We start from the raw sequence: 13,306 nt of genomic DNA, 5'->3' as shown, positions 1-13,306 counted from the left end.
CCGCTGCCATCTAGTGTTCCGTGTCGCAGATGGTACCCGTGCCGTGTTGCGCCCGCCCGTTCGTTCGTTTTTTAGTCGAGATTAGTTAGTGTGTCCCGCGATTTCACATGCCAAAATCCCAACACGGCGGTTCTGCCATCTCAATTATTTGCTCGGTTCTTTTTTTTCTTCTCTTTCTTTGCAGCGTTCCCCCGTGGCCTGCCATGGCGCCAAACGCTAAAGCAAGGGCGCGCTATGCTATGGGGGATTGGTTTTAGCCGTCGATCATCCCGAATCCGCGCCTCCCCCAACCCCCAGCCCCAGGTAAAAAGGTAAGCGTTTGTTCTTTTCCCCGTTTGGCAGTCGAGTATCCTGGGGCATACCTGTGCGATGTTTTGAACGCGACACTTGGCCTGGTGGGCTGTGAAAGAGAGAGAGAGAGAGAGAGAGAAGTCGTGACGCTGTGATGGTTAGGGGGTGTCTGTATTCATGCAATGCAAGGACTTTGCTGACTGCAGCTGGCTGGCTGGGGAAGATAGATCTAGAGAGTTTCTAGATACGGTCAAAATGACATCACGAGAGACAGGAGAGACAGACGAGTGAGAAAACGCAGGCGAGGATAAGACAATTAAGGTTATCGATAGGATAGCGTCGGGTGCAAGCGAGAGCGGCATCCCTGTGTCGCTCCTTTTTTTCTCTCTCTCAAACTGAATGTACACGTCCATCCCGAGTACTTATTTTCTCCTTGAGGGGGGCCGAGAGATTGTTGACCATGTGCACGCCATCATGTCTCTGCCAGAAAGAGATGTGTTGATTCACATGCGGCCCGTTGCCGTCTAGGACAGTTCATGTTCGTGTTTCTCGGCCAAGCAGATTTTCTTTTTCTTCTTCTTTGGCGGAGGTGTTTTTTCTCTTCCTTTCCCCCGACCGACGGAGAGCGCGAAGCAGGCACTCTGTCCGTTAAACGTGGCTTTCCTGCGTGCAATCCGAACACCGATCCTGCAAGGAGAGAGAGAGAGGAGGACAAAGCAGCCCCCATGCCGTCTCAGCCCCGTCATCGCTTTCTGTTTCCGGCGCTCTCTTTGTCTCATGGAATTGATTTGCTGCTGTTTGCGGTCCTGTCGGATCTGGCCTTAATTCTCTCTGGCTTTTCTGACTTTCCTGTGTTGCTTGCTTGCTTGATGGGCAGAAGAAGCGGCCCGAGCAATGTTCAATTGGCGAATGCGAGAATGTGTGCGTGTGTGTAAGTGCTTACAGCCATAGCGAGCATAGCCAAAACAGCGCACTCGGTCGGTCTTGAGAATCCTTCCCCAGCCCTGTGCAGAGAAGATAGTACAAACATGCCTTGCGTACATCCATATCAAAATTGAGGCTGGCCTTCCTTTCGCGCTATTGCCGGTGCTGATGATTGAGGATCTAGCGCTCGCTGGCGGCGGATAGAGCGCAACCCGAGGAATCGTCAATTGGCTTTGCGTGAAACCCCCCCCCCCTAACCATGGACGTGTAGAAAAAAAACAGCCCAGCCATCCAAAATCCAATTCCGGGCCAACCTAATTGCTCTCGTCCTTCTCCCACACCATGCTAATTACGTTTGTTGCGGATCGACCGTGTCAAGTGTTGATGTCGCCGTGAATTGCGCAAAGTCTAATTAGGAGGATCTGGAAAACATCGCGCCGCAGGCAGATGACGATGGCGGCGGGTACTCGATCCGAGATGACCACATCCAATGACGGGCGCTGTTCGGAGAGCCAAACCTAACCTCGATTTTATGCTTACAGCCAGCAGCCAGCAAGCCAGTCAGCCTGGCACTGCCAATCCATAGAGTTCCTGACACGGCATCGCCCAAAGCATGCGCATCACGCGCGCGGAGAAGCCTCCGAGATGGGCTATGTACGCATTGATTGGTTTCTACATGGCTTTTCGCTTTTGACTTTCTAGGTGGATTGGTGGGCTGCAAGTAACGTAACCTGCAATACTGGATTGACAGCTTCCTTATAAGGTGGCTTGCTTGCTTGCTGCAGGAGTCGGGTCGGGATTCAGGTACATCCGTCCGTCGTTCGCGTGTCGCGCTCGGGGTCGGCGAAACGGCCCTCTAACAAGTTTACTTTTAAACCGGGGTACCTATCTCTACATGACATTGATCATGCCGAAGAGCAAAGCCTAATGCCAAAAGGACATCGGCCCGTCCTCACCGACCCGCCGCCAGAGTGCATCCGCCGCCGACGGCCCGCGTCTGCCCGTCGAGGCACTGGGCGGCGGCGAAGAACAGGACGGCCTGCGTCATGTCCTCGTCCTCGCCGGGCCGGGCCGCGGGGACCCTGTCGGCGTACTCGTTCTCGGGGATGTGGCTCTTCTGGTCGCCGCCGGACCCGCCGGCCGTCGTCTCGGACGGGAAGACGCCCGGCGCGATGGAGTTGATGCGGACCTGGTGGCCCTGGCCCGCGACCTCGGCCGCCAGCATGCGGTTGAGGTGGACCGCCGCGCCCTTGTTATTGATATTGGGGGAGATGATGAGGATGAACCGTGGACAGTTATCGACCGAAGGCACGACGAAATCACTGGCAATTGGCGGGCGCGGCTTGGCTTGGTCGTTGACGTTATCCCTCGATTGGGGGCACCCTGTGGGAACCCCTGAGAGGTTTAGTCAGCCAGCCATCATGATCAATGAAGGGAAATTTCAGGGCATTGAGTTATCACATTTCGAACCTACTTCATTCATTCTGGAGAGCCGGCAGCCGCAAAAGCAGTCATTAAAAGTATGTCTACGGGGGTATCTAAGCAACACTCCTACCTCCCGGCGATAGGCCAGAAACGGGCCCAAAGTCGAACGGCGTGGCGCTGCGGATGCGGCGGGCGCGGCCCTGGGGCGTGGGGGAGAGGGGGTTCTCGCCCTCGGCCGGGGGCAGGGGCTGGATGATGGTGGGAAAGCCCGTGGCCAGGGCGCGCCGGCAGTCCATCAGGTGGTGGTCGTCGGCGTCCATGATGGTGCGGCCGAGCAGGAAGACGCTGTTCATGGCCCGGCGCCACTCGGTGACCAGCCGCGCCGCCTCCAGGTTGGCCGGCACGTTGTTGTCGGGCAGCAGCTGCCACTGGCGCGCCCACAGGTCGGCGATGTTGCACAGCTCGTAGAAGGCCCAGTCGTTCCAGAACAGGCGGCAGTACGTGACCCAGCGCCCCGCGCACCGCTGGCCGAGCTGCACGCAGTCCTCGGCCTGCAGCGTGCCGAACTCGTTGGCCTTGTACATGCGCATCGTCTCGTGCATGTCGCTGAGGCTGAGCTCGGCGATGCGCGCCTCGTAGAGCGGCGCGTCGGGCCGCAGGTCCTCCTCGTCGCACACGTCGCACAGGCACTCGAAGCCGAAGTCCTGCAGGAGCTTCTGCCTGCGCGCGTGCCGCAGCAGGTCCATCTCGATGTACGAGATGGTCAGCTCGGCACCCGCCAGGATCCGGTGCCGCGCCCGCATCGTCATCTGCCCCTCGGTCGAGATGTTGAGGATGACGTTGGGCCAGCAGCGGTGGTTGAAGCGCGACGCGCGCAGGAAGACGCCGCGGTGCTCGGCGCCGGCCGCGTCGATGAAGCCGATCTGGCAGGACCAGAGGATGACGACGACGCGCTTGTACATCCGGCATTCCGGCAACGTCAGGTTGGCTCCGTCGGCCCTCGTGTAGTTTCGCAGGAACTCGAAGACGAAGTCGTCGTCCTCGTCGAGCATCTTCCTACAATGAAGCGTGAGGAACTCGTCCTGCACAGCCCTGGACATGGCGTCGAACTGCTGTATGAGGCCGGGGATGAGACCGGTGTCAAACCCTTCTGGTCGCTCATAATGACGCACAACAGGCATCTCTCGCACGATGACTGTGCCCGTTTCGATCTGTATGTTGGTAAAAATACCAGTGCCCTTTTTGTCCCAGGTGGGCTTGAGGGCGAAATTGTCAGTGTCCATCGCAGCGGCCATTTTGTGTTGAACCTTCTATATAATTCTGTCTGTAGATTGATAATAGGGGTTCTAAACTGCAAAGTGTATATGATACGACTATAGAAAAGCGAATATATATATTAAATACATTTCCTCTTCTTCCTGTACCCTTTTTCCATGAGCTGAAGCCCGCGAAGGAAAGAAAACAAAGCATCACTCTGCAACAAGGGAATCACATCCACTTTATGCTTCCTATTGTGACCCGGTAGCGGCCGAAGATGTCACGGCGTGTTGAATGGACACCAAAGACAGAGCCATGATATGGTCTAATTGCCCGAGGTCCAGCTTTGTCTCATTATCCCTAGCTAGCAAATGAAATCATGTCCCTGGAAACCACAAAGAGCTCATCTACTCGACGAAAGCAGATGAAACGCTACTCATGAGAACAAAGACCGGCTAACAAAGAAAGCAAATACTTACCCCCTGGACATGCTATCTAGTTGGCGCTCTGTAAAGCCCCCCATTACATGTTCCGTTACAGGGCTCACGCCATTTGAGTGTTATTCTTTTAGTTGTCAATTCTTTTTGGATCTCATCCAGTTAACTTTCGATCAACCCAAGTTCCGCTTAACTCCAACCCTTATATCATTTCGAAATGAGTAACGAAAACGATTCCAGCATACCAGGCAATGGAAGCGACGGTCAAGCTCCAACAGACGTTGGAAACGACAATGGTGCTCCAGCAGACGCTGGAAACGATAAGACTGCACCAACAGACGTCGGAAATGGTGATGGTGCTCCAAAAGACGCTGGAAACGACCAAGATGCTCCAACGGACTCTGAAAGCGATATTGGTTTTCCAGTAGACCATGAAAAAGCTGATCCAAATAATAATCCAAATCATCCATTATACCCACTCGTCATGGAGTTCACAAACGTCCATGAAATCGAAATCCGGAATGCAAGAAACAGCGCTCAACTCGAGGATACCGAAATGACGATACATGATCTCATTCCCATCTACACGCGCTATATCGCCTTCATGGAAAGAATCATTGACGTCAGCGTAACGTTACTCCAGCAGGCCGAAGTAGGTGCCTTTGAGCCGGCCGAAAGCGAGTATGCCCGCCTACTTCGGCAAGAACTCAATCTACAGGACGACACCAAGAGCGAAAAAAACGGACAGGATGCTGTGGAGGAGGCGCAACTTTTGGCAGGATTCGCGCTGCTAAGTTACTACCAATCAGTAGGCGAGACGATGGCAGCGTTCCCCCTGTTTGACGACGCCTTTGCTGGCGTTGCCCGGGAGGGCGTCTTCAACACGGACCGCCGGGTCTGGTACCCTCAGCTGAAAGAGGCATACAAGACCCTATGCAAACCGGTTTTCAGCTCGAGCCCAAACATCGCCGACCACTTGCTCTTCATGTCGAGCTACCTGAATGAGCACAAGCCAGACCCGGCCGGGTCCTGGGAGAACGGCGTCCTGCAGGGCAACGAGGCGTTCGATGCCACCTTCGAAAGATTCCAGTTGCTGGGCGCCCAGTTCCGCTTCCCCAAGGACGACTCGGAGCGCAAGTTCCTGATTCGCGGCTCGGCGCAGATGCTGCGAGAGGCCTGCTCTGACCTCCTCCTCGACTGGAAGGCCGCCGACATCGAGTGGCAGGCCCTGGTGGACCCCGGGCAGCGTCCTACCTATGTCTCGGTGCCCATCACCGACCCGACCTTCGCGGCAGGCCGGGTCACCACCAGCCTCCAGAACTACCTCCGCGGCATCCTCGCGGCGAAGTATGCGCTGGGCTGCGACCCGGCACAGGACAGCCAGGCGAATGCCGGCGCCACCAAGGCCAACTCCTCCAAGCGCCGCGCCGCCGGCGACGCAAGCGAGGGCCCCTCGGCCAAGAGGCAACAGACCGGAACCACCTCCACCACCACCACTGTCACCACGGCCGATGCGCAAGCCCAGCTGCAGGAGTTCCAGCGCGCCTTCGACGTGGACCGCGCCCGCGCCGACGTCGACCTGCTGCAGCGCCACGCCGGCCTCCAGGAGCCCACCTGCGGGCACGACCCGGTGCTGACGCCGCTGGTGCCGTACCGCGACGCGACGCTGAAGGCGTACCAGAAGGACCTGCGGGGCGTCGTGGCCACGGCGCGGGGCCTGCGCGGCCGCGTGCTCGCCGACGTGGCGGCGGACGCGGCGCCGCCGGCCGAGGGCGCGACGCGCGAGCTGCTCGCGCTGCTCGAGGGGCAGGCCGAGCGCGCGCGCACCGACGTGTGCGTGTCGCAGGGCAAGCGCAACAGCGGCGCGCTCAAGCAGCGGCGCATCGCGGCCTTCCGGCTCGTCTACTACCGGGCGCTGGCGGTGCTGCTGGTGGCCGGGGCGGCGGCGCGGCGCGGGCAGGCCCGGGTCTCGGCGGACCCGCGCGTCGCCGACGACCTGGACCAGCAGCACGTGCGCCGCTTCCGGGACTGGGTCATGCACGAGGAGGCGTGGAACGCGGCCGACCGGTACGCCATCGGCACCATGGGCGTCAACGACCCGCAGAGCTACCGCGACCGGATTCAAAACCGCGACGCCAACATCGCCCTCTGGAACTCGATGGCCGAGGCCCTGCGTGCGCCCGCCGGGTCTGCCAAGAAGGGAGCAAAGACGGCGCCGAAGGCATCCGCAGCAGCACCGTATATCAAGGAGGAGGAGCCCGTGGCGGATCATCCGGCGGCTGAGGCGGAGGAGGGGGTGGCGCAAAAGGCCCGACTGACGGAAGAGGACACAAACCTACTCGCGACGCAGTACACGCGAACCATCCTCACCAACCGCCGCTTCCACGAGCGGCGGATGGACCACATCTACCAGAACAAAACGGACAGCCGTGGCCCCAACGGCGAGGACACGTTCGCTCGTGGTGGTCCCCCGGGCTACAAGGGTCTGCCGACGGCGACGGCTTGGGACAAGCTTCAGTACATGATCGTGTTGACGCATTGGCGTTTCCACCAGGCATTTGAGTGCCGTCTGTAAGAGGGTTGGATCGCGGTGGCCCTGAGTCTTAGATGTAATCGTTTCTATGTAGTTTAATAATTCCCTGTTAATTTGGTCATTTCTTAACTATTTGTTTGCTCTAATAGACTATCCTCGCTACTCCCTGAGGTTGTCTAAATCCATTCTGGCTCTGGCAACGGCCGAAGGGGTTGAGATGGTTTTCACGTGCCCTGTCTTCACACACATGGTCACATCTGTTCAATTGACATGTTACTCATACTCCTAGTATTCTAATTGAGGAAACTAGTATATTCGGGGTGACTCTTGAGCCCTGTCATATTTAAGTATAGCTTCTTAGCAAGCTTGCAACATATAACTCCGACACACCTATTCCTCCATGAAACTCCGAGCAACGCCACCACCAATGGTTAACCACAACGGATACCCTTGGTATATCAGCTCTCAACTATCAATAATACATCGGTAATCGTATCACAGATATATCATTGCGCTTATTACAGTCTTATTAGTCCGTGGATAGCTTCACCCAAAACTCCGAGCGGAAAAGTTCACCCAGCTGAAACATCAGCTTCCCCTTCCGACCCAGCAGCCCAGTTGGAAGATGCCAAGGCCCACGTATTGAATATTCTTATTAAAGCAGACAAGATCTTCTGTTTCCAAGTGTTGGACCAATATCAACTCAACACACCATCGCCATCTCTCACCTTTGCCAGCCCAACATGCGCAGTTACATCAAACTTTCATTGGCCGTATTATCGGCCCTTGCTGTCGTCGTCAATGGAACCGACAACAACGCCATAGCCGACAGCCTCGGCCTACATCTGTCTCTGAGAACTGAAATATTGTTTCTTCCAGACCCCAACTATGAGAACTTCGCACAGAGACACAGCAGCTTTGCCAATCCGAGCTACAACATTGCTATCAAGCCAGCCACTATCCAAGACGTGTCAAAGATTGTTGGTAACCCTTGAAAAGCGTTGTCCGGGAAAGCCTTGACTGACTCCTAGCAGGTGAAATACGCCAACGAACACAACTTCACCTACATGGCCACTGGTGGGGGTCATGGCATCAGCAGAGGATTTTCCCATGTCCAAGGCGCTATTGACATTGACTTGGGGAAGTTCAACAAGACTCAGCTGTACCTGGACGACAACTTGGTGACGGTAGGGGCTGCCAATGTCCTCGCTGACTTTGCCGAGACCTTGTACAAGGCCGGAAAAGAGATTCGTAAGCAGGCCCTCTCACTCCGTCAATCCCGCCCATTCTCAAAACAGCATGCTGACGTTTGCCATCAAAGCCACCGGAAACTCCCCATGCGTAAGTGCCATCGGCGCCACCATCGGCGCGGGCGTGGGACCGATGCAGGGGCTGCACGGCCTGATGATCGACTCGCTGCGGTCCGTTCTGATGGTGACGCCGAATGGCGACATCGTGACGGCGAGCAAGACGGAGAACGCGGACCTCTTCTGGGCCATCCGCGGCGCCGGCGCCAACTTTGGCATCATCACCGAGGCGACGTACGAGGTCTACGACGCGACCAACAACGGCCAGCACATCAACGCGGACTTTGTGTATGGGCCCGAGTCTGCGCACGGGTTGTTCGCCGTCATGAGCCATTGGGACTCGGACGACGTCTACCCGAAAGAGATGTCCATGTCCGTCACCCTCGGCGTCAACTCCACGACTCGATTGGTAAGTACACAAGTCCAGACTCCATTTCGGAAAAACCACCCGGTTGACTCTTCACTCCTCGCGGCTGCCAGCCCTTCATCTCGGTCAGCGTCTATTACTTCAGCCCCTACGAGGCCGCGAAGCCGTACCTCCAGGCGCTCGTGGACATAGAGCCGGTGCGCTGGCACAACGCGTCGCTCGGCTGGGACGGCATGACGCAGGCCGCGGGCTTCGGGCAGACGTTCGCCAAGGCATGCGTCCGGGGCCGGTACACCAGCCACTACACGGCGGGCCTGAACCAGACCGACGTGCACACGTGGAAGACGGTCTTCCGGCAGTTCGCGTCCTGGAGCGGCCCGCGGCCCTGGTTCCAGGGCTCCATCATCCTCCAGCGCTACAACGCCAAGGTCACGCAGCAGGTGCCCGAGGCGGACTGTGGGGCTTACCCCTGGCGAGATATCGGCACGTTGGTGTAAGTTTGATAAAGCCCCTTCTTTGGCTTGCTTGGGACTTCGTTACTGATATGTGTTCTTGGAACAACTATAGTCTGATGGCCAATACCTACGACGGCCCCGCCCATGATGCCGAGGTAGACGGGTTCTACAGGACGCTCAGGGAATCTATTTACAAGGGAAGTGGTTTTAGTTCGCCGCATGTCTATATCAACTTTGGCAACGGCGATGAGGGCACAGAGGCGTGGTATGGCCCGAGCCTGCCGCGGCTGCGAAAGCTCAAGCAGAAGTGGGATCCTCGGGGCAGATTTGGACCTGGCTTCCCGATACCCCCAGAGTCTGGGGTGCACTTTTGTTTTGATACTTAGGATTGCTGCTAGACATTTAATGGATATGACATTCAGGATATTAAATTCATGATTTCCTGCTCTAAGCGTATGAAGGGAGATAGAATGGCAACGGTGTTATTACCGAGCGTGTAGGGCAGGTTGGACCAATAATAGACGACGGAACCGAAAAAATGCTGGTTGTAGTCAAAGGGGATTGATGGCCAAGGTCCTCCTTCACACCACGTTGTCGTTGACTTCGAGCTTGGATATGCAGGCAAGTTTGGTCTTCAAAGGGGCCTCGTCAGCCTGGAGGAATCTGACAACTACTTGCATGAATTCGGGGGTAATATGGAACAGGGATCAAGATCCTTCACTCCGAGCAAATAGAGATCAAGCAGTGTAATTAAGGTTATGTCTCCAGCACGTTGTATTACGGCACAAGCAACCAACACCCACCCACCTCTGTTGGTGCAGAGTAAATCCGAATCGTAAACGGCCCGATCGACGCCCCTGTTCTGCAGGTTCCTCCTGGCCCGAGAACAGAGACGGGACCGATGACCCAACATCCTCTCAGCTGTGGGGAAACCCCGACATCCGCGGGCCATATCATATGCGGCCCGAAATGCTGCACTGTAACTTCAACGGCGGCTATTGCTGAATGCACGACACGTCCAACACTTGCGCATGTTGGGGAACTTCTCGCGGCTACAGCACTGATGGTTGTGATAGGCCGTAATAGACGCGTACCACCTTCTGAAAAAGGATCGATCCCCGATAGAGAGTCCATACCAACTTTGCACATGTGAAGTCGATGGGAGCGCGTATGTTCTTACTGAAAATGAATTCCATTATGCTAGCCACACCAGAAACTGACTGTCTAAGTGTGTAAACACCAAACTCCAAACTCCATGCTCCATGCTCCGTGAACGCCCTCTCCCAGTCAGTTCATAACTATCAATCACTTCTAGCAAAACTCAAATCCCTCCCAACGACGCTGTAGGCAGCTGAAAATACCGCGCCGGATTGTTGATGCCCGTGATGTCCTGCAAAACGCCACAGATAGTTTGCAGTTGTGAGCTGCATTCTCCATCCGGCGCTGAGTGCAACATGTAGAACCTAGCCGCCGTTAGCAGTGGGATGGAGGTGAAGAAATGCCCCTGGAACCGATCCATATGGGCCACCGCCGCGGCGAGCTCGGTCATCTGCTCGGCGGCCATGGCGGACTCCCGTTTCTGCTTTGTGTGTAATGGATGCGATGCTTCGGCTTTCAGGGGCATTGACTCGACGATCTCACCGAGGATCAGGACGTTCATGTGTATGACCAGCGCCGCGAAGATCAAGGACGGGTCCGTCAGCAAAGCGAAGTCTTGGCCGCAATGGGCCCTGAGGCCTTTGATCCTTTCTCCCAAGAGCGAGTCCAGCACGTGGTGTCGGCGGCGAAATTCCTGGGAGGTCTCGGCGTAGCATTGCTCCGCCACCGATCGCTGCTTGTGGGCCACGATCCGTCCACACAAGCTGGCCGCGAGGATACACTCGACGAAGGGTGACGTAGGGAACTCGAGAGGAGCTGGGCGGCCTGTAGTCTCGGGGCCATGCCTCGCGGTGACATCAGAGAGAAAGGGCATGGCCGCCGAGCACCTCCCCGATGAGAATTGGCTTTCTGGTGCTGGTAAACGAGTGCGTATCTAGTTTGGGAGTGTCTTGTCAGCGTTTAGTTCTTCCCGTCCGGTCTTCCGGGATAAATAGTACCTCATCTGTGCCAAAGGTAAGCGGCAGCCCTCCATGGACGGCCGTGAAGCAATCGACGGCGTACGCGATCCAGAACGTGCGGCGCCCCGACTCCAACGCGACCCAGTCCTCCGTCCAGGCCGCCAGGAAGACGCGCCGTCCAGCTCGTGGAGACGTAGCAGCTGGACGCACCGGAAGGCGCGGCCTGCACTCATCAGACTGCGGGTGTAGTCGTTGCTCGTCCACTCGTAGATGGCAACGAGGATCCAGGCTTGTGCGTATTCAAGGGATGAGGCGCCAAGCTCGCTCGTGTCCAGCTCAAGGTCGTATAGAAGTCGACGGGCTTCGGTATACAGGCCGTCTCTAACCATCTGGGACTGGCTGGAGAGGGATGCTGCCAGAGTCCACATGGCGTATTGCAGACAAGCCAATCTCTGAGACTTGTCAACTTGTTTCGTCCAGGTCCGGTACCGCCCCTTTTGTATCATGGGGGCAAATGCATGGACACGGTCAAAATACAGCTGATCGCTTTGTGGGAAGTCAGCTATTCGAAACATTGAGATGTATGCAAACGAAGAAAGCCTCGGGACTTACAGGTCAGTACAAACCAGAGGCGTCAAGTGAAGGCCAATAGGAACAGCGATGTCATTCAAGCCAGATGTGTGTGGCTGCAAACCAAAACTGTTCGTATCCATGGTTCCATCCAAATACATCAGTGACGGGTCAATCATGGGGCTGGTCCAGGATGTGCCAGTTGGGGGTGGCGTAGACGTTGACAGCGGCGGCGTTGCTGGCATATTGATGATCATGGGCACCACATTGTTACCCTCACTTGACCAATCCTGACTCTGTTTGGGAATGTGGTTGGGCCGCAAGGTGTCGGCTTCTCTATCGCTGCCATCTTCGTAGTCGCTTTGCGAATGGATTGATGATGTCCTCCCGTCCTGCTTGTCCAGGCGAGACTCTAGGGCCGCTATGTGCGCGGAGACGACGTAAGCCTATTGTGTCTGTCTTTCTGCAGCCAGATCATGATTATGGTACTTACCGATCCGTTCACGCAAGAATCGCAGCTGACCCTTTTTCGGCCCCCGAGGTGGACACGAGGTTGGTAGTATGCACGCAGTGCCGGTCTCGAGGCAGGTTGCGCAAGAAGGAGTCCTTCGATCGCAGCGCAACTTCCGTCTGCGACACTCCTCGCACTATGCAATCAATCAGTTACGCTGACCCTCAGAGGATCTCGCGATATCACTCACAGCCGACCCTGGAAGTTGACGTGGCCTCGGGGCGCTTCGAGATTGGGAAGACGATCGACGTTGGTGTGACGGTGTCGGAGAGGCGACATTGATGGCTTCCATGGCTAAAAGAACTGGTTTGGTGTATACTGGCCTTCCAATAGTGGCTGACAGAGTATTCTTAAGGTATTTGGTGTCGATGAGCCAAAATCCTGGGGTCCCAAGACCGCGGGTCTGCTGGGCCGCTCTTATATGGGAAGAGGTGTCACAGCCACCAGGCAATGCTGGCCTAGAACCGCGGTAAGCGAGTCCAACAGGGCTGGGTGTCCACGGTTCCACCGGCGGCAAACGAGCAGAGTCGCATGGCCGAAAAGGGCAGAGACTCCGGGGTAAGGCGCTATTGGCGATTTTGATCGCGATGCTTCCGTCGTCAGGAAGTTGGTTCAGTCTCGTTGGGCTTTCCCTTCCATAGATTAAATCTCTGCATAGCATGACATGACCCAGCAAACAGACTGCAAGTAGTACACGGCCGACATGATTGAAATTTTGGGAAAGGGGGGCTCTGCTATTTTGCTATTCGCCCTGGGAAATAAGAGCACAACCAACAGCAGCTCCTTGCTTCCGTGCCGAGCCCTCGACCTGCGGGGGACCCCAGGCACTCTTGGCTTGTGCCCTTTTTGGCAGCTCATCCGCGGCTGTTTGACCAACCACCTTGGAGCGGCGTACGTATCATTTGACGCGGGTAGTCGCTTAATACAATCTCGAAACTGGTTGGCTGCCGACCGCTGGGTAGTCGCCGTTGAACTGGGGTTGTCCCGGCAGTCCGGCAGTGACGTTTATCCATGTCCAGGTCCATGTTTACGACCATGCCTCCCCAGGATGATACCGAAAGCCACATAATGCTTGTCTTTGAAACTTTGAGGCTTAGCTATGGTCCGTTGCGTTCGAGCTCATGGGCGTGGGCTCACGATACCTTCATTTACTTTTTCCCACTTTCTTCTTG

At 56.3% G+C, this 13,306-nt stretch overlaps 5 protein-coding genes across 5 annotated transcripts; 2 read left to right on the top strand and 3 right to left on the bottom strand.

Moving 5' to 3' along the window:
* Window positions 1–2,167: 2,167 nt before the first annotated feature.
* Window positions 2,168–3,935, bottom strand: PG998_011966 (gluconate 5-dehydrogenase; the record flags this gene model as incomplete). The annotated part of the gene is made up of 2 exons (XM_066878782.1): window positions 2,168–2,610; window positions 2,771–3,935. The coding sequence occupies 2 exons, from the start codon at window positions 3,933–3,935 to the stop codon at window positions 2,168–2,170; spliced, it is 1,608 nt and encodes a 535-aa protein (XP_066725166.1).
* Window positions 3,936–4,818: 883 nt separating this feature from the next.
* PG998_011965 (uncharacterized protein) lies at window positions 4,819–6,909 on the top strand (the record flags this gene model as incomplete). Its single annotated transcript, XM_066878781.1, has 1 exon — window positions 4,819–6,909. The coding sequence occupies one exon, from the start codon at window positions 4,819–4,821 to the stop codon at window positions 6,907–6,909; it is 2,091 nt and encodes a 696-aa protein (XP_066725165.1).
* A 701-nt stretch (window positions 6,910–7,610) lies between these two features.
* Window positions 7,611–9,382, top strand: PG998_011964 (FAD binding domain protein; the record flags this gene model as incomplete). Its single annotated transcript, XM_066878780.1, has 5 exons — window positions 7,611–7,847; window positions 7,902–8,118; window positions 8,189–8,583; window positions 8,655–9,034; window positions 9,109–9,382. 5 exons carry the CDS (start codon window positions 7,611–7,613, stop codon window positions 9,380–9,382), a joined length of 1,503 nt encoding a protein of 500 aa, XP_066725164.1.
* A 935-nt stretch (window positions 9,383–10,317) lies between these two features.
* Window positions 10,318–10,968, bottom strand: PG998_011963 (uncharacterized protein; the record flags this gene model as incomplete). Its single annotated transcript, XM_066878779.1, has 1 exon — window positions 10,318–10,968. The coding sequence occupies one exon, from the start codon at window positions 10,966–10,968 to the stop codon at window positions 10,318–10,320; it is 651 nt and encodes a 216-aa protein (XP_066725163.1).
* A 60-nt stretch (window positions 10,969–11,028) lies between these two features.
* On the bottom strand, window positions 11,029–11,481 carry PG998_011962 (Zn(II)2Cys6 transcription factor; the record flags this gene model as incomplete). Its single annotated transcript, XM_066878778.1, has 1 exon — window positions 11,029–11,481. The coding sequence occupies one exon, from the start codon at window positions 11,479–11,481 to the stop codon at window positions 11,029–11,031; it is 453 nt and encodes a 150-aa protein (XP_066725162.1).
* Between the last annotated feature and the right edge of the window lie 1,825 nt (window positions 11,482–13,306).

Source organism: Apiospora kogelbergensis (assembly GCF_038363985.1).
Source record: "Apiospora kogelbergensis strain CBS 113332 chromosome Unknown utg000008l_segment0_segment0, whole genome shotgun sequence".
In the NCBI taxonomy this organism is placed as follows: Eukaryota; Fungi; Ascomycota; class Sordariomycetes; order Amphisphaeriales; family Apiosporaceae; genus Apiospora; species Apiospora kogelbergensis.
Note: the sequence above shows the minus strand (reverse complement) of the source record. Positions and strands in the feature narration are given on the sequence as shown.